Source organism: Perognathus longimembris, chromosome 28, assembly GCF_023159225.1.
Source record: "Perognathus longimembris pacificus isolate PPM17 chromosome 28, ASM2315922v1, whole genome shotgun sequence".
Taxonomy (NCBI): Eukaryota; Metazoa; Chordata; class Mammalia; order Rodentia; family Heteromyidae; genus Perognathus; species Perognathus longimembris.
The window spans coordinates 93,248,395-93,269,203 of NC_063188.1; the positions used below are offsets into that span (position 1 = coordinate 93,248,395).

At 36.4% G+C, this 20,809-nt stretch overlaps 1 protein-coding gene across 8 annotated transcripts in view; it reads left to right on the forward strand.

Moving 5' to 3' along the window:
• Nucleotides 1-20,809, forward strand: part of Dmd (dystrophin) — a 1,916,788-nt gene that overhangs the window by 1,855,402 nt on the left and 40,577 nt on the right. For 6 of the 8 annotated variants that reach the window (XM_048336444.1, XM_048336436.1, XM_048336438.1 and 3 more), the window contains 6 exons: nucleotides 194-305; nucleotides 1,619-1,755; nucleotides 2,413-2,451; nucleotides 7,366-7,431; nucleotides 8,505-8,570; nucleotides 11,548-11,706. In XM_048336444.1, the coding sequence (XP_048192401.1) occupies nucleotides 194-305; nucleotides 1,619-1,755; nucleotides 2,413-2,451; nucleotides 7,366-7,431; nucleotides 8,505-8,570; nucleotides 11,548-11,706 (579 nt within the window). The remainder of the gene's footprint in view (nucleotides 1-193; nucleotides 306-1,618; nucleotides 1,756-2,412; nucleotides 2,452-7,365; nucleotides 7,432-8,504; nucleotides 8,571-11,547; nucleotides 11,707-20,809) is intronic. The other 2 variants (XM_048336442.1, XM_048336440.1) reach the window with 1 other exon arrangement.

The following is a 20,809-nucleotide window of genomic DNA, read 5'->3' on the forward strand; positions in this document are numbered from 1 at the left end:
AGATTGTTTTCATACTGTAGGAGAAGTACCAGAGAATCTAGAGGTAGAAAGTTAATCATTTACCTTGTGGGACTAATGAACATTTCATTCTGTTCATAGGATGAAGACAATGTGGTAGAAAGTTTACTAATGACTTTTCTCTGGGAATTTGTTATAATGAAGCACACATGTGTTTGTTTTTGGTCCTTTTCAGATACAGAAGTCTAAAGCATTTCAACTATGACATCTGCCAAAGCTGCTTTTTTTCTGGTAGAGTTGCAAAAGGCCATAAGATGCACTATCCTATGGTGGAATATTGCACTCCAGTAAGTGAGATTCTTCTTGCTGTGAGACAGTTCATCTGAGATGAATTTCACTTTTGTGTAATATCGCAGGTCATATTTAATGCTGTGATTTATGAGTTCCCCAGATGTTTCCCCAATGAAAGTATATCTAATTACTCATAATGCCTAAGGCAATGACTAACCCACATGGAGCACAATAGACAATGAATATTGTTGGATGAATAAATAGGTTTTCTTCTGTTCGTATGGTTGCAGCCAGTACATCTCACATTTCTTTTTCACAGCTGTAGAAATTGTAAGGAGAGGGCTGGGAATATGGCCTAGTGGTAGAGTGCTTGCCTTGCATACATGAAGCGCTGGGTTCGATTCCTCAGCACCACATATATAGAAAAATCCAGAAGTGGCACTGTGGCTCAAGTGGCAGAGTGCTAGCCTTGAGCAAAAAGAAGCTAGGGACAGTGCTCAGGCCCCAAGTTCAAGCCCAAGCACTGGCCAAAAAAGAAAGGTGGGGAGTTGTAAGAAGATCTGTGATCTGTGGATTCTTCAAAATGTACACCTTACCACTTTCAGTCAATATTCATGTTTTAGTTTTGAGCTATTAACAACTAATGCTTTAAAACTATGTTTTATATACGAATACTTAAATACTTAGTTAAATGCCAGGCAGCTCCCTTTTAAAATGCTTTGTATGAAGTAGATTTCAAGTTTTTATCCTCTTTTGATAGGTTGAGGATTCTGAAGTAGTAAGGTCAAATAATTTGCTCATGGTTCTCTAAGAGGGAGAGACCTCTCCTATTATGTTATGAACACTTTCAGTGGCTAGTAGAATTGTGAACAGTTCCTGGTGAAATGGCCAGGGCATCTTCTCTAAACTCTAATACATGTCATTCAATGCATGGCTTGTTCAACACCAACACTGACATTGCCTGGGTGCTTATTGAAAATCTAGACCCTAAATCCCTGACTTGGTACATCAAAATCTGCAAGATCTGCAGGGGTGCTGTTGAGTACATCAATGTGAGGAGCTTTCTTTTGGAGCATGTCTCTCTTCCATAATCAGACGAGTGCACCCTGGTCTTTAGTTATCTTTCTCACTACCATCCCATTTACAAAGGTAGTCAGTGATGGAGAACATAGCATGCCATGAATATTGAATGGATATAGTTTTCAATATACTGTAAAGTATAAAGAGTAATTTTAAGATGAAGTAGCATGGTAGCTTGTATGCTTTATGTTTTCCTCACAATAACTTGTTAACGTAGTCTTACCACCATTTTATAGATAGTTGAAATTGGGCTTCCCTAATACTGAACTCACTATGATTTCTCTTTCAGACTACATCAGGAGAAGATGTCCGAGACTTTGCCAAGGTACTTAAAAACAAATTTCGAACCAAAAGGTATTTTGCGAAGCATCCCCGAATGGGCTACCTGCCAGTGCAGACTGTCTTAGAGGGGGACAACATGGAAACGTGAGTAGTGGCAGATGTATATTTGAACTTCTCCCAGATGAATACCCTCTTTCACTCCCAAATGCAAACAGTCTCTTCTGTTCCTCTCTTTGGAATTATTTTAGTTGAAAAAAGAACAAAACAAGCTGATGTTCAATTACCATTTTCAAATGTCTCTTGACAATTACCTTTTCCAAAAGCTAAACTTGATTTAACAGGAAAACAAAACAGTATAGTCACTAATTGCCTTTAAGTCTTAAGAAATATGGGACTGTTTACAAGTGAGTGATGCCAAGATTTCATTTTGATGCTCTTCCCTCACAAATCAGTAGATGTGTGTCTTTTTGTACCTGATTGTGTGGTCATATGTAGTCAATTTCTTTTCCATTTGAGAGAAAATATGGTCACAGGAAACTCCTTCACAGTAAGTAGTGATGATTCTCTTTGATCCAACTGATGTCTTCTTCACCTCTTTTAAACTTCCTCTGTGTATGTTTCTGTAACAATCACACAACTATTTGTTTTTCTTTTCATTTACTTTTTACATTTATTTGGCTGTTGCTTTCCATTGATTCATACTTAATTGGTTGGATTTTATTTATTTTTGACCTTTCAGTAATTTTTGTTGTGGCTGATTTGCTTGTGTCTTTCTTCACCACCTCATTTTTTGTTTTGCAGTCCTGTTACTCTGATCAACTTCTGGCCAGTAGATTCTGCGTGAGTACTTTTGCTGAAGGGCGCTGCTATCACCCACACATTTGCTTGCTTGATTTAAATATTTTTTTCTGTTTGGTTCATACTGCTTTTATTTAAATGCATATTAATTTCCTGTCTTTTCATCTCAGTTTTTTTTTTTTTGCTTTCTCTTGGTAAGTTTTCCTGAGTGTGATCTACCACAGCTCAGGAGAATCACATAGGGTATACAGGTACACTACCTGGTTTCTTATCAACAGAAATACTAGCTTGAGTTCAAATTAAAATCAAAGTGATTGTGGAAATTTTAGTTGTCTTCTGGGAGATATGTTTTTATATTTTCTCAAATAAAAGAAAAAAAGAGCTTCCTTGTTATATAATGACATTCTTTACAGCCCTTATTTCTAGAGAGTCAATGCCTTAGGACTGTCAAAAGGATGATGGATTTTTCTTAGGGTCTTTTATAAGCCAAGTATTAAAAATCAACATTTACTTTAGAACATGGTGCTGAGTTGGGTTGAATATTTTCAGTGATGTGTACTGACTTTTATCAAGTTATATCATGCTGTTTGAGTTTTATATATATGAGTCCTAATGTTTAAAGTCATATTCCTCCAAACTAATTATTCAGCCTATAAATAGTTACACATTTTACTGGAAGGAAAGAGTACTACTGGTGTGTATTAATAATAAATGCTACTAATAAATACCAACAGAGATCACAATATATGGTGTTAGAAAATTCTTTGGGGGCTCGGTGTGATGAAATGTACCTGTAATCCTAGCTACCTGGGAGCCTGAAAAGGGGGGATCACTTGAGCCCAGGAGTTTGAGGCCAGCCACACAACATAGTGAGATTTCATTTTTAAAAATTATGAGAAATGGGGCTGGGAATGTGGCTTAGTGGTAGGGTGCCTGCTTAGCATGCATGAAGCCCAGGGTTCAATTCCTCAGCACCACATATGTATGTGGAAGCTGGAAGTAGTGCTGTGGCTCAAGTGGTAGAGTGCTAGCCTTGAGCAAAAGAAGCCAGGGACAGTGCTCAGGCCCTGAGTTCAAGCCCCAGGACTGGAAAAAAATATGAGAAATAACTTTTAGAAACTTGTGACTTGTGTATTAGCAAACATGTATGCCTGTTTTCAAATTACAGGTTATAAGGTTTTGAAAATATTTCTGGTATTTTCACAGTATCTTTTTGTCAAACTAAAGTTAGATAGCTCTATTGTATGTAGAGGGGAAGTGACCAGATTGTAAGAATTCAATTCGTTTTTGTTTTAAGAAATTATTCCACCGTGTCATTTGAACTAGATCCTTAAAAATGTCATATAGTGGTATCTACGTACTACTACTTCAGACTTACTTATGTCTTCATTGTCTTAAAAGGAATAGAATGCTTCCATTAAAAAAAATCATTATTGTGCCCATTCAGCTTTCTTTCTACTCCACCCTCCCACCACATTATTGGGGTTTGATCTCAGGGATTGTGCTTACTCCACTGGCTTGTTTGCTCAGCTGGTGCTCTATTTCTTTTTTTTTTTTTGGCCAGTCCTGGGCCTTGGACTCAGGGCCTGAGCACTGTCCCTGGCTTCTTCCCGCTCAAGGCTAGCACTCCGCCACTTGAGCCACAGCGCCGCTTCTGGCCGTTTTCTGTATATGTGGTGCTGGGGAATCGAACCTAGGGCCTCGTGTATCCGAGGCAGGCACTCTTGCCACTAGGCTATATCCCCAGCCCCATATTTCTTGATCCACACATTTAGCCATGCTTTTTGCTGATTAGTTTGGAAATGGAATCTCACAGACATTCTTGTTCATGCTGGCCTTCAAATATGATCTTGTGGATCTCAACCTCTTGAGTAGCTAGGATTACAGGCATGAGCCATCAGTACCTGACTATGCCCCTTAATTTTGAGATATGGTAGTTATAAGTAGTGAGAAGTCTGATTTCTTTAATTTACATGCTTATATAACTTACTTAATAAGTTACTTATTTAGATTCAGTTATGTTTCCTTCTTATTAGTGACTTGTTTCCCATTTCTGTTGATAAAAGTTAGAACCTTTCGTAAATATATATATGAAACCTTAAAGTATGTCATATTAAATTCCCAAGCTTGAATAGATCCGAAGACCATAGGTTTACTCTGTGTCAGAGTATGTTTTACCAAGGAAGATATCCAAGAGACAATTATGGTGAACAATTTTTGAAAAATACATACCTAAACATTGCATAAAAATGATAAGCAAAGAGAAACTAACAGTTCTTGACAAAGAAACTACTCATAAGCTAATGAGAAGAAACATAGCAATCAGTTTAAAGTAACTGAAGTAGGAGATGTTGTCTTTCTTAAACTTTCAAGCACTTTAAAGTTAATAACATTTTTTGTTAAAATATCCTTTCTAACAAACTAAAATATATTCCCAGTTTGCCTTTGCATGAAAGTTGGTTAGATTATTTAGGAAGAGTGGGAAGTTTTCATTTTAAGGGGAAAAAAACCCAGCAGGTTGTAGTCTGTGTTTTCTTTAATACCATAATTTCATTAAAGCCTGTACTCATAGGATTGTAAATAAAATATAAAATCTACTGTAAATCTATCCTACTCAGGCAGAACCAGGTCTTGACATGTTTTATTTTGTAAAAATTCTATTTGATGTTACCAAATCCTACGATGATGACAGTGTTTAATCCGTTTAATAAGGATCATAGAATTGGAAAGTTTTCTGAGATACAGAACTTCTGCTTTTCCTTGGACAAAACCCTTTTGCTGGTGTTTGTCATATTCTTTTAAATGGAATCTAGCATAGGCCTTTTATATTATTTGTCCATAAATAAGGCAGTCCAGTGGTGTTCTCTAAGCTCTTCTACTTTGAAATCTTAATAAGTGAAACTTCATGAATGGAGTTGTCATAAAGACAAAATGGAAGTGGGTGAGATGATATTGGCCAAGTGGGTTTTTAATGCTAATAGGAAGTAATTCTTCTTGGTATATGGTTTCGTATTTGTGAAGTAGGATATGGGATCTGTCCTCTGGAAATGTTTTTTAAGAATTTCCCCCTAGTTTTATTTCTGAGTTAAATAGTTTTGTTATTTTTGTTAATTCTTAGCTGTTCAATGAAATGATTTTTCTCCAACCAGCACTTTGTTTTGGCTCATTTTTTGATAGAAAAAGCATTTATTTTAGTGCACATTTTTAAGATTTCTAGTTATTATGAGTTCTACTTATTCATGCTGTGATAGGTGCTATGTACATTAATAAGAAATAGCAGAATCATCCTTGAGGCGAAGAATTAAAGCTCTGTATGATTTTTTGTATAAGATATAATAATTTGATCTAGATTTGTGTATCTACTTTCGTTGGGGTACTTTTGTTTCAAGAACTCGTGTTTTCAAGAACATGATGTTTATTTTAAAAGATTCAAGTATTAAGTTTTTTTTAATCTGCGATGAAGATTTCAAAACAAACCTTGGCATTTTTCTAATAATGGACTATCCCAGGATTCTAGAAAATAAGCAGATTACCTTTCTAAAACTATAGTTGGTATTCACATGGAAACCTTTGGATTACCTATTATGTTGAACATCCTCCTGTTGTTTCCTTGTGAAAATTTAAACATCTTTTACAATTGACCTGGAGCACACTGGTTTCATAAATATGATATCTCTCTCTCTCTCTCTCTCTCTCTCTCTCTCTCTCTCTCTCTCTCTGGTTTCCTAGTTATTTGCTACAGTGTGTTGTAATTGTGTTATAATTAATCTTCATTAAGAAATGGGATTATCTGGCACAGATCTTATTTCTTTTTCTTTTTAATGTAAGAGAAAACAAACATTCTTTTTAGTGTTCAGACCAAATTCTTGAATTCTACTTGGATATTAGACTAAAACCAGAGCCTATACTGAGTACGTCACTGTTGACTTCTGGGTTCGTGCATTTACCTAGGGGCTTTTCTGGGTCAGGAGAGAAGTGGAAGAGAACATTTGTCCTATTTCAATTAAAACACAAGTACAAACTGTTTTTCAGAGCAGACTTTTCTCCCTAAGGTTACTCTTAGAGATACTACTACAACTTTAGCATAATTAATCAACTAAATATGAAAGTATAAAAGTATGTTAACCCTATCAAGATTCTAGTATACAGAGCTAAGACATATATATATATATATATATATATACACACACATATATATATATGACAAAAGTAAATGGATTATCCATGCTAATTTTTCCCTTTATTATCCACCTATATTTGAGGATATGATATCCCTAATAAGGAATATATCTGATATATAGGCGTTCTATTGAATTTAGTCATTTTTGAAAATATCATAAGACAATTTTAGGCCTTTCTGTTGTTTTTTTTGTTTGTTTCTGTAAAGTACTAGTATAGTCCTGCTGTTAAATTGGTATATATATATATATTCCTTCCTTAGGAAATTGCACAGACCAAGACATCTTGATACATGAAATCTTAAGAATTCTTGGACTAGAATAGCCTCTTTTAGGCTAATATTATTGACTATAAGTGTACTACACAAATGTATACTTTCCATTGAATAAAAAAGGTGGCTAGTAAATGGCATAGGTATAAACTGTTTGAAAATTTTAAATCATATAGTGCTAACACAATTTCAGAACTGTATGGAAAATTGAAAGCTAGCAGGACAATAGTCTCTGTAGAAAATTTCTCCCTTCACTTTTTCTATAATTGAAACTCTCCAGAGCAGGTTTGATCTCTATGGCTTTTGAGAAAAGGAAAAATGCAAAATCAGCTCTCATATCAGGATTTAAAATACTTGATGCTCTCTAAGATATAGGAACAGCTAAATGTACAATATCCATAAAATTAGAATAAAGTTGTTTTAGGCCATGTATACCTAACTGTATGGTGGGTTTTTTCTCCATTAATGGATGGTATCTGTAACTAATCACATTTTCTGCCTTATAGGCCTGCCTCGTCCCCTCAGCTCTCACACGATGATACTCATTCACGCATTGAACATTATGCTAGCAGGTATGAGACTAGTTGAATGCTAGGCAAATATTGATTGAAATAACTAACCAAGGAAAGCTAACCTATAATAATTTTAAACAAATCTTTTCTTTCTTCCTCAATCTTGTCTGCTTTCTACTAATCAACTTGCCCTCTAACGTGCATGCCCTCTACTGCATGTTGTTTTTGGACACCAACAAGAGCATGGGTCCAGAACAATCTTATTTAACCTTGGCCTTGAAACATTTCTGATAGCCTTGTTGTGTTTTGTATACTGAGAACATTGACTAAATTGGCTTACAAGTCTTCCAACTTTCTTAGAAAGCTGTTAGATTAGATATTAATTTACAAACAATACTGGAGAATATAAAACCACAAGCTTTCTGTTTGTGTGTTTATTTTCCATGATATACTGTAAAGATGGGAATGATTTTCCTAACCCTTGGGCCTTTTTCTATCCTTCCTTCTTTGTGTTTGAGATACTTTTATACTTAAAACAGAATTACTAATTATGAGATCTTATGCTTGTTAAATAAATCTGTATAAGCATTTGATTAACTATTTTTAGTTATCAGAAGACTTACTTTCTGAAGTAAAGCTAAAAATTAATGGCAGAACATAGAGCTTACTGTGAATCCATCTTTTAACAATATTCTGACTGCTGGACACGCCTATCAATTGTGGAAAGCATTGACTAGCTATTTACATCTATCATCAGTGGAAGGCATTAATGGTTTTAAAAGGGGGTCAGTGTATAAGGTATGGTGTGCATTTATTGTTAGGGAAGCTTATCTTCTGAAAACAAAGACCTATTCTCAGTGAAAGGAAAATCAATCTGTGGAACAAAACAAAACAGCAACAATATATACAAGTTCCCTTAGAATTTATATCAGAAATGTAAAGCTGCTAACTAGCTGTGGTCTACCACACAGGGCCTCGAATGGTTAAGCCAACACACACAGCCTTTAATTTGAAGGATTCCTTTCTTCTCTTGCCAATGATTTATCCTTTAGTTTTCAGGAATGTTCGATTAGGTCTTGAGTAGTTTCTAAGAAGTCACATAAGTTTTAATGAGCTTTTACGTTTTTTATCAGGCTAGCAGAAATGGAAAACAGCAATGGATCTTATCTAAATGATAGCATCTCTCCTAATGAGAGCATGTAAGTATCTCATCTCTTTTTACAAAATGTTCCTGACAATGAAATTGCTTTGAGGGATTTAGAGGTAGGATAGTACAGGATATAGGAACTGGCATCATATTCATATGATCTTTCAAAGAGCCATTCATTTACTTTTTTTCTTTAATTCTTTAACAGCCTGGCACAGAATGAGCTCATCTAAATTCAGCCATGATCAATATTCTTAATAACAAAATTATTTTTGCTTTATTCTACCTTAGACCAATTTAATACCATATCATTACAAATTGCAGTGTCCCACTTAACTTTAAGTGCTTACTCTTTGACTACACCTACCAAATATTTAAAGGGATAGTTTATCATTTTAAAGTACTGGATAGCTCACATTTTCCTCCACTCGTAGAGAGTGGAAATGAGATCTTGGTACAGAATTGTTATCCCCTTACACTACATTATTGGGGGGCATTTTCCTTTCAAAATCAAAATAGTAAATTTTTGTGATTAGCATCTTCATGTGTAACTAAGGTAGTCTTGTGGAGGGTTTTCAGAGCAGAGAGTATAAATACAAGTCTTATTTTGTTAGTAGAATGAGAAACCAACCCTGTTAAACTTGAGAGACTACCAAGTGATGCTATAAAGTGTTCAAGAATATGGCTATGACAGGACCACACAGGCTTAAATCATAGACTAGGGGCAGTTTTCACAGTATGCAACATAGAACATTCCTATGACCACACCAAATGTTAACTAGGATCTCACACATAGAATAGGTAATGAAAGAAATATGAAGGAATAAATAAGAATACACCAACTTAATAAACAATGTTGAGAGAAGCAATCCAGCCAAACTACAAGGATTCTTTTACTTTGAAAAGATAATAGATGTCATGCCATCTTAGCATGGAGAATACAGGCAAATGGAAGAATGGTCAATCTATCTGATACAGTAGGTGTAACAACCCAAGTCCTGAGCAGATGAAGGATGTGCGAGAATTGTGCCAAACTGACATATATATATATATATATATTTCTTGATTATGTGAGAATAAATCATCTCATCTAGTCCATAAAAGTGATCAAAGTATTAATATTCAAGTCAACACTCAGTCATTTGTTTATGACTTTGTTACTTCAAATGGTGTTTCCCAATCATAACTGTGATGTATTCTTTTTCATAGTTATGGGGAAATGTATTAATGATATTCAAGCATAAAAACTTTGATAGGAAAATAAGTGGCCAAAGAATCAGCCAAATGTAAATGGCTCAAATGATATGCTTCTTTGGCTCACTGGTGCTCTAACACATTCAAATTAATTCAAATTGTATCCAGATGACAGTGACTGCCACCCGTGAACTGCCCAAGAGAATAGTAAGAAAACCCTAATTACAACTACATTTTGCTTAAAACAAACAGAAGGCTCAGCTGTAAAAACTTAGCATTTGAGAAGAATAACAGATAGGTGGTAAAACCACTTTTGTTTTTAAACAAAATTTAGTGATTTGTTTGCTTCACTTACTAATACACAATAAGAATTATTATCATTATTTTTGTGGTCCCCAGGACCACATATATGTTAGAAGATACTATACCACTGAGCTATACTGTAGCCTCCAAATAATTATTTTTAGTTGATAGACATATCTCTACTAGTTATCTGACTTGCTAGACCAAAATAATTTAAACCAGAAAGACATTTTCCTAAATATTAGCGTTTCTTTCCAACTTGAAATTAAGTAGTTATTAGCTAGGTGCTGGTGACTTACACCTGTAATCCTAGCTACTCAGGAGGGTAAAATCTGAGGATCTCAGTTCAAAGCCAGCCTGGGCAGGAAAGTCCATGAGACTCTCATCTACAATTAGCCACAAGAAAACTGGAAGTGGATCTATGGTTCAAAGTGGCAGAGCCTTAGCCTTGAGCAAGAGAGCTCAGGGACAGCGCCCAGGCCTGAGGTCAAGCCCCAAGACTGCTGGACATGGTGATACATACATGTACTACCAACATTTGGGAAGCTGAGACAGGAGGGTAACAAGTTTGAAAGCATCCTGGGCTTTCTCAAGAAAAAATGTAGGCATGGTGAAAGGAATATGAAAGTATCATCTTAATGATATCTAACCCGAAACAAAGGGTTTTCACTTCTCATTAAGAACAGAATGAAATTCTGATAACTTAGAGGCAAATAGGTTTTTTAGGAGCTTAAAGCAATGTATTCTGAAAATAATTTCTCCTGGGTATTAGAAAATTCCTAGTTTCCAGGAAAGATTGCAGCTGGCTCCCCAAATATGGTTTTTACCTCTTTTTCTCCAAGATTTGTCCTTAAGACCTGCTCTGAAGAGCAAGTTTTTCTGTCTCCTTTAATCAATCACCTGAGTAACTTACTTTTCCCCTCCATTTTTGTGTTTCTATCTAAATAAAAGTTGCATGAAACCATCATTTATCTCCTGTTTAAGTATTGTTACGATACTCCCTTCATGACTTTTAGAAGTTAAAAGTAACTGACCAAGCAACACTTTTGGTTAAGTTGCCTTTTATTTAAGAAAATAGCCACTAAAATATTTTAAGGGCTGCTGGGATTTTTTTCCTAAATATTGTCCACAATAGCATGGGTTAGTGAAGAGATTATCTTGACAGCCTTAGTAGAAAAGCATAAAACAGACATTAGCATGGCTTTGAATATTTATTACCTATTGGCTAACCCTGTAGCCTTAGAGTCCCAATATTTCTGTGATTTTGGTTTTTTTTAATTGCTCCATTTAAGTAGGCCCATCAATTTCATCTGAAAATTTCATCAAAAAACACTTCGAATTGTCATCAGCAGGATGGTATACCACAACCTCCATAGTATCTAAATGTCTTAGAAGCAAAAAATATATACATATATCTAGTTAATTGTTAAGAATAAATAAATGTTTCTATTTTCAAATACACACCAAATCCTTTACCCCCAAAGCCAAATAAGGGGGGAGCCAAAACCAAAACCTTTGATTTTATTTTCCAGAGATGATGAACATTTGTTAATCCAGCATTACTGCCAAAGTTTGAACCAGGACTCCCCCTTGAGCCAGCCTCGTAGTCCTGCCCAGATCTTGATTTCCCTAGAGAGTGAGGAAAGAGGGGAGCTAGAGAGAATCCTAGCAGATCTTGAGGAAGAAAACAGGTGAGTTTTCTTTCTAGCTTTGTCATTGGTAAGCAGAGTGCATATACTTGCACACACAGAAAAGCGCCAGGAATCTTCACTTAGAGTCATTCGATGTCTAATTGTTTGCTACGATAATCTGTTTAGCTCCTTTTGCAGATTTTCTCTCTCCTTTGTTATCTAAAAGAAAAAAATGAATGTAATCATATAACTTCACTTTTAGGCATCAAAGGATTAATGCTGATGTAGTGCATGTGGTTTTAGAGGCTCTTGGTTTTATATTTGAGAGTAGAATTTAAGGGGAAAAGGCAGGGCATTTGTTTTTCTGATTATTTAATTTTTACATGTGTTTGGCTATATTATCTCAAGCATTTAAGGAAGTAGGTTTATCTGCTTGCTCATATTGGGGAACAAATTATTTCTTCTTATTTATTCACCATCAAATACAGAAATCCCACTGCTTATGCTCACTGTCATAGCAGACTAGAGGAGACAATTTCAGTCCGCCATTGCCGTAAATAGTGTTCACAGAAAAATAGCAGAAACTAAACCCCCCCAAAAAATAGGCTAAAGAAAATTCCCAATGACTGCAGGGAGGATCAAGTTGGAAAAGTCTAGAGTATTATGTGGTGCAGGATAATGCAAATCATTGGCCTTTTACTTTTGTATTACATTATATCCCAGGTCCCTTGGTTAAGAAAGCCTTTGCACATAATCATTTCTCACAGTGTGTCTTCTTTTGACAAATGCTACTAGGCAAGTCTTTAAAGGAGAAATTGCTCAAATTTGTCACACTTAAGTACTTTCATCTCCTTGGTTTAGCCCAAGGCACCAAGACCTCTTAATCAAGGCAACACACTGTGTCTGAGAACTAGTGCCCTCAGGGAGGATGTCACCTGAAGATGAAAAAGCAAACTGCCATTCATCCAGTCCTTTCTCTGCTACAACCTGCCTTCTAGCTCTTAAGCCCTCTCTGACCTCTGGCCATAGTTCCTTATCTAGTTGGTTTCCCTTTAGTTTCTTTCCCACCTTTAAAATAAACCCTGCATACAGACTCTAGTTGGACATCTTCTCAGAAGCAAGACCCATCATGACCATCTTTCTTTATTGGATTTCTATGTCTTCTAGTTGCTCACCTGGGCATGAAAACCTTCCACGATTTTCTCTTGACCTGCTTTTTTAGCTTCATCTTCTTTTGTACTTCCTGTGTTCTGGTCATACTGTCATAGCTAGTATTTCAGAATACGTCCTGCTCCCATCCACTTTGTAAATCAAGTTCAATCTTGCTTCTCAGCCTAGCTGTTCAACCCTAACCTTCAATCATCTAGTCTGACAAAGGATTCCTACCCATCCTTCTTAACCTTGTTCAAAATAGCTTTACCTGCCTAGAGCCCTGCAGTTGGATGTAATCTGCCATTTGCTTATATTACTGGAACACTTTGGACTTTTCTCAAAGAATTATTTGACAGTGGGCCTTTTTTGTCAGTTACTATTAGCACCTCCCTAAAATGAGATAGCTCATTGCTTTCGAGGCAAGGCCTATGCCGTAATCATCTTCCTGTAGTATGAATATTAAGTGAATACTTAAAATTTGGTTTAAAAAGACTTGAGAATACAGCAGGCATATCACATCCAGGAGGTAATATTAAATATTTTAGGAGTATCAAGGATACTTTATTTTTAATCTTGTGTATAAGATTGTCTATGAACAAAAAGCTATGGTTGACAAAAGATTTTCCTCTGTTTAAGGATAGCCATTAGTTATGATTAGTAGTAATAATAATTGGTAATGATCATTAGTATCCATTTGTGTTCAATCTTTAACAAAGTCAGGTAGGAAGAAAAAGTCAGGATTGACATTGTAAGTAGAATTTGGTATGCTGAGGAGTAAATTTTTTTTACTATATGATTTTTGCCATTGTACAATATAATTTGTTAAGCTAATTGATCAAGAATTCTGTGTTTGTTTTTAGCATACTCACCAAGTATCTCATGACAACCAGGTCAAAGAGTGTTGGTAAAGACTACTGGTAGCTATCAACCTATATCGTTTTCAGAGCACTTTGGAGGAGGTTCTGAGAATGGAATCCAGGACCTTATGCATTCGTATACTTTTACTACTAAGCTCCAAGCCCAGTCTTTCCTTTTCACAGCACCTTGAATCTGGAAATAAAGAGGAGTCATTCTATGTATGAAAATAAGGAAGAGACATGCTATGAAAATACCATTTACATAGAATTGTATCTTATTCTCCAGAATGGACTTAACTTGAGGGATTTGTAAAGAACAAATGTCCCCGAATGGACTAATTTGTCTGTCTGTGGTATAGTGACAGCCACTTGAGTCTGAAAGATATTGAAAGATGTCCAAGATCATTCTTTTTTTTTTTTTTTTTGGCCAGTCCTGGGCCTTGGACTCAGGGCCTGAGCACTGTCCCTGGCTTCTTCCTGCTCAAGGCTAGCACTCTGCCACTTGAGCCACAGCGCCGCTTCTGGCCGTTTTCTGTATATGCGGTGCTGGGGAATCGAACCTAGGGCCTCGTGTATTCGAGGCAGGCACTCTTGCCACTAGGCTATATCCCCAGCCCAAGATCATTCTTAATAATAGGTTGATTTAATGTAAATATCACTTGCATAGAATTGGATTTTACTCCCCAGAATGTGACTTAACTTGAGGGGTTTATAAAGAACAAATGTCCCTGACTGGACTAGTTTGTCTGTTTGTGGTATAATTACAAACTCTTTACCCTGAAAGATATTGAAAGATATCCAAGATTGTTTTTCAATAATAGGATTGTTTGTTCTCTGAGAGAAAGAAGAGTATTACACAAGGGCTTCACACAGCTCCAAAATGAGGAATCTGATGTTGAGACAAATCTTTCTGTAAGTTATCTTGACCTTCAAGAAAAGATCAAGATGAATCTCTTCCTTTCTTTCTCCACTTTTCACCTCCTACAAAAGCCACATTTCGGGCTGGGAATATGGCCTAGTGGCAAGAGTGTTTGCCTCTTATACATGAAGCCCTGGGTTCGATTCCTCAGCACCACATATATAGAAAATGGCCAGAAGTGGCGCTGTGGCTCAAGTGGCAGGGACAGTGGTCAGGCCCTAAGTCCAAGTGCCAGGACTGGAAAAAAAAAAGTCACATTTCTCACATTTTCAACTCTTACCAAAACCCTAGGAACTAACTCTGCAGAACTACTCCTATTCTGAATACAACTATGGTTTTCTTTGTTCTCTCCCCTCTTATCTTCTTGCAGTTCTCAAGGAACTTCGAAGCCATACCTTGTGACCTTTGAATTCAGTGTTACTTAAGAAACATTTAATTTGACATTTCCTGTCCTTCCCTAAGAAAACCCAGGCAGTGATTAGATGCCCTCTCTCTGTGTCTGGAAGCTGCTATTTCCCAAGTCAGAATTAGGCCATATAATTGACAAATATGAGCCTACATTTAGAGAAAATGAGAAAACATGTTTTGGGTGTGGACTTAGTATGTCTCTTTGTGTTTCTTTATTCTATAGTTATGACTTATTTCCAAATAAAATAATAGAAGAATGACACAGAGACTCCATTCCTGACTAAATATGTTACTAAGTCTCTCATTTATTCTTATTCATGACACTTCTCCACAGCCTCCCAAGAAAGCAGATGGCTGTGTTAGAAGTGTCTCAGGGGGTATCTTATCTCTGTCATTAGACTTCCTTTTCTTCCAATTGTTGCACATAACAGTCAGTAAATATTTGTAGAATAAATGAATTGAAATGAAGCTGAATCTATTTTGCTTATAACACACATGCATGTACCGTTGATGAAACTTCATCTGAATCCAAATTTTACAAAGAAAAGCCATTCATAGGTCTTTTTTCCCTGCTCACTTTTCAAAATACTTCCTTTCTACAACTGCCTTGATTAGTACTAAACATTTTTTGTCATAAACTTAGACTGTTAAAAATCCATTTTTATGCTAAATGTATTTCCCATCAGCATTCTGTAATTCTTGGTTTATGCCACAAAAATAAAGATACAGCTCACTCTGACTGAATTTTTCTGGTAGTGTCACTCATAAGTTTGGGGAACTAGTGACATTAGCAAAAGATCTAATTCTTAATGTTTTATTTCTGTGTAATATCTCTCATGACCACAGATAATTCAGATTCATCTTTAGTTGGTAGAATCCAGTTCAGTGGTGAAAATTTTCTTTCTTGTGTGTGCTAAAATTTGTAAACTCAAGTTTACTTTTTTTTCTGTATAAAGACGATAATCTTTTATCTGATTTAAATCTGTTGTGTTCAAATCCCAACATGTTTTTTTTTCTGCACTGTCTGTAAATGATGCAAGGTTTGCTCTGAAATACAAGGTATGATTCTAGCAATATAAAGGTAACCTTTACAGGAAACATTCATTGTCATTCTACTATGTCCATAACCAAATATTTCAATTGTACCTAAGTTTAAAAAAATGGGTAAATACTGACCAGAGTCACTGTGAAGCCTATAAAGTTAATTAAGTTTATTAATAAATGTCATATGGCAACAGGGAACTCTGAATACTTAGCCTCTACTCAGTACTTTTCAGAAGCCTCATTAGGTAACCAGACCTAATATAGCCTAAATTTGAGTTTTTCACATGATCCTTTTCATTCTTCCCAGTGACCACACAAGATTATTTATGCTATTTTCAAAGAAATTTTAGATAGGTCACATATCAGTGAATTTGAAGTAACTGAAATCATGGGTCTGTCCCTTACCTTGAGGTGACTTGATGATGGTAGGCCTTGTTCTAGAAGTTGGGAGTCTTCTTTGACTCCAACATCTTTTTTTTTTCTTTTTAAAATTTAATTTTATTGTCAAGGTGATGTACAGAGGGGTTACAGTTACATACGTCAGGTAGTGAATACATTTCTTATCAAATTTGTTACCCTCACTCTCAGTTTTTCTCCCACTTTCCCTCCCAAGTTGTACTATTAATTTATATATATACGTATATATATATGTGTGTGTGTATATATATATATACTTATTTATTGTCAAAGTGGTGTACAGAGAGGTTACAGTTTCATACGTTAAGCCTTGGGTACATTTCTTGCACTGTTTGTTACCTCCTCCCTCATTCCCCCCTCCCCCCTCCCCCTTTCCCTCTCCCCCCCATGAGTTGTTCAGTTGGTTTATACCAAATGGTTTTGCAAGTACTGTTTTTGGAGTCGTTTGTCTTTATATCCTTTGTCTCTCAATTTTGATATTCCCTTTCACTTCCCTAGTTCTAATACCAGTATATACAGTATCCAGAGTACTCAGATGAGATACAGTGATAGTGCCGGTACAACTACCGGAAGGGGATACAAGAAGATCATCAACAAAAGAAGCTACAGTTTCACATGGCATGTTGAAAGTAATTACAACAGTGTGACTCCAACATCTTTATCTCATGTTCCTTTAGTCTTTGTGTGAGTCTGAAATGGTGGTGGGAAGATGGCAAGTTGAAGGAGCTGAAAGGGGTCAGGAGTGAGCATTCCCAGCCAGAGATGCATTTGGTGTCCAGATAAATAGCAGAATATATTTGGATAAGGAGGCGCAGTATGGCAAGTGATGGTTCTGGTCAGTTGGTCGAGGCCATGTTGGGAACTATCTGGTGCCACACTAAACAGTTTATTATAGTCCCTTGAAATAGGATAGAGAGCCCTCCAAGTATCAGCCAGGAACAAGGCCCTAGCTTAGCATTTATTAACATCTGTCTTGTACACAAGCAGCATGTGTGCATATACAGATTCATAGGGCTGTGTGCAGAGTAACTTTTTGAAAAGGATTGTCTGGAAGTAGAAAACCAAGTTTGGAGCCCAAGCAAGAGATGGATAGAGTCGCAAGTGTGGTAGTTGAAATCAAGAGAACAGACCAAACCTGAATTCTCCTTGAAGGAGCAAGGAGAGTGGTTAGGAGATTTGGTGGTTTGTTGGGCCTGGAAAAATCAAGAATGTTTCTCAGGTCTGGTGGGTATGCAGCAAGATGAAAGTTATTTACATGTGATGCTGGCATTTCAGGCAAAGTAGACTGCGCTTTAACTCAGCAATATTTATAGAGGTCCTTCCTCAAAGGCTCAGTAGCTAGAAGGTGATGTATGGGGAATGAGAAAGGATGGTTGAGGTCCTAATGACCTCCCCATATTTAAATGTCTGGTAGTCTATGAGAAATAAAACTTGGAAGCTTGGAGGATAGATATGGGCCTAAGAATTGAGGCCTGTGAGTCACTGGCAGAATAAGATCACTGAATTTGGTAGAACTCTGCAAGATATGAACATTAAGTTATTTATTTAGTATTTTATTCTTTGAGTATTTATACAAAATCCACAGGGTTTAAAAAGAGAAAACAGTCTTTCTTCCAACCTTACCTCTTTATTGTGTTCTTTCTTGTTCCTTCATTGTTTTCTTGTATGCACTAAAGAGAGTTCTATATATACAAGTATGTACTAATATATTTGTGGTCACTGAGATTATTTCACAGATTGTGGTATAGTGTACACTGTGGTCTTGTCTTTTTATTTTAAAGTCCCATTTTCCAATATGGTGGAAAATTTTGCCATAAAACAAGAGGAAGGCTTGAAAAAAATTTTCCCAGCGGTTGAGAATGTGGCTTAGTGGTAGAGTGCTTGCTAGCCTGCATGAAGCCCTGGGTTTGATTCCTCAGTACCACATAAACAGAAAAGGCCAGAAGTGGAGCTGTGGCTCAAGTGGTAAAATGCTAGCCTTCAGCATAAAAAGAAGCTCAAGAATAGTGCCTAGGCCCTGAGTTCAAGCCCCAGGACTGGCAAAATAATAATAAAATAAATTTAAAAAGTAATTTTCACAGAAGAGGCAAAAAGGAGATGGATTAAGGGATAGGAATAAGAAGAGACCTGACCTTGAATTAGAGAAGGACTAACTCTGAAGACAATATGGTAGTAAGGAATTTAGGGTAAGGAGAAGGGGGAGGGGAAGACATGAAGTGAATGTTAAAATGTCTAGTAGACCCAGGCACTGCCTGTAAACTTATTTACTCAGGAGACTGAGATCCAAAGGATCAGAAATTCCAAGTTAATCCAGGCAGAAAAATCTATGAGAATACAGGAATATCTCAAGTGGTAGAGTGCCAGCCAAGCAAGGAAGCTGTCTGTGAGGCCCAGAGTTCAGTAGATATCACTAGAAATTAAGAGAGACTGATTGCTACATTTGTTTAAATTAGAATGGTATATGAGAAAGTTAATGAAACTAGACATTCATGGTACTTGGCAATATGGGCCCCAAAACAAAAGGCTACAGAGCTGTTATTAGACAAAAGAAGCTAATTTGACCACATAAGTCAGACAGCCACGAACTTTGATGGCAAGGTTAAAAAAGAACTCTAAGGTATATGTGATGTATTTTAAAAAGCTATGTAAAAATTAGAACACAACTCTACTGAAGCAAAGGCACATGTGCAGATGGAGTCCCCATGAGTCAGAGGTTCAATTTCTAACTAGCAGGTCCAACATCCCTGCATGCTCTTTAGTTTATCCTGAGATAATTGAAGTCTGAGGAGGCTGATTTTTGTGACATCCAGTTTCTGGAAGTGAATGGATAACCCAGAATAACAATTTATTTCTCCCTTTCTCTAACTAGCTTCTTAATTGGCTTGTATTAAGTATACTAAAGTTGCTTTAAAGATTTTTGTTGTCACTGTTTAATTCTGTGGAATTTAAGTACAATACCAGAACTAGTCAAGTAGGGCACACTAGAGACTGGAGTTGCCATTCTGTTCTCATGTGCTGGGTCTTAGAACCTGACAGCCTAGAAGTCATAATGAAAATCAAATTGGGCACTCGTGAAGATTGTTTTCATACTACCAAAAACCTGAAATAGACCTCTAGTGATTAGAATGTTTACATTTAATAAGTCTTGCTAGTATCTCCTCAGAACAGGATATATAAAGGTTGATGTTCATACAACTCAATTTCCTCTTTGAAGTTTTCCATAAAGACCAGTCTCCTTGTGGCTTTCATAACCAGATCAACCTTTGACAAAGAATGGCTTATGGTCCTGACTTTTCTTTAGTAACTTTCCACACCTGAAGATAGAATTAGATTCAATTCCACAGATACTTACTGAATATTTAATATTTTTAAACTATAGGAGACTACAAAGATGAATAAACCTTGGTCCATACCCTCGTGGAACTTAAAACTTAATAAACTATATTAAAATGAGAAGACAATTAATAATCTGGTGGAACAAGTGTGTGGTGGAGGGCACAGGTGTGAATGAATAATTCAGACTGAGAGGTGGAGAGTTTTTCACAAAGCAAGCTTAAACTTGGAAAACTATATTTTCTCAGGCTGAGAGACGAGGAAAGGATGAATTTTCCACACTGATGGAGAAGTGAGAAATGTGTAGCCTGATAGTAGAAGAAGAGAGCAGTAGAGTACTAGGCAGAGACTACTCTTTAAAGAATTTTGACACCATACTAAGGAGTTTAGGTTTATTCTATCAGCATTTGAACAGTGAAGGGTGTTTTCTTTTTCTTAAAGGAAAGATTGTAAACAACTATAAGCAGGAACCTTAAGCCTTGGAGATTGTTAGAAATACAGTGTAACAGCCTGTTGGAATATAATCAGCTTCTGAACTAAGAATGTGTTAGACAAGTGAAAAAGAAATAGAGAAATTGGAAAGTCAACGAAAGAAGGAGGTGAGGCTGGGGATATGACCTAGTGGCAAGAGTGCTTGCCTTGTATACATGAGGCCCTGGGTTCAATTCCCCAGCACTACATATACAGAAAATGGCCAGAAGTGGCACTGTGGCTCATGTGGCAGAGTGCTAGCCTTGAGCAAAAAGAAGCCAGGGACAGTGCTCAGGCTCTGAGTCCAAGCCCCTGGACTGGCAAAAAAAAAAAAGAAAGAAAGAAGGAGGCCAGGGGACAATGCAGAGTGAGGAATTGGGTAAGAAGGAATTTTTAAATTTGAGTACTTGGAAATGATCATTAAAATTTAAAAAAACCTAATATATGTCATGCTGGAAAAATATCTATTGATGTGCAGAAACTCAGTAGAAGAAAAGATGTACATATCAAAACTATTAACTTATATTTGCCCAAGGACTCAAGTGGAAATTTCCTGTGTGGA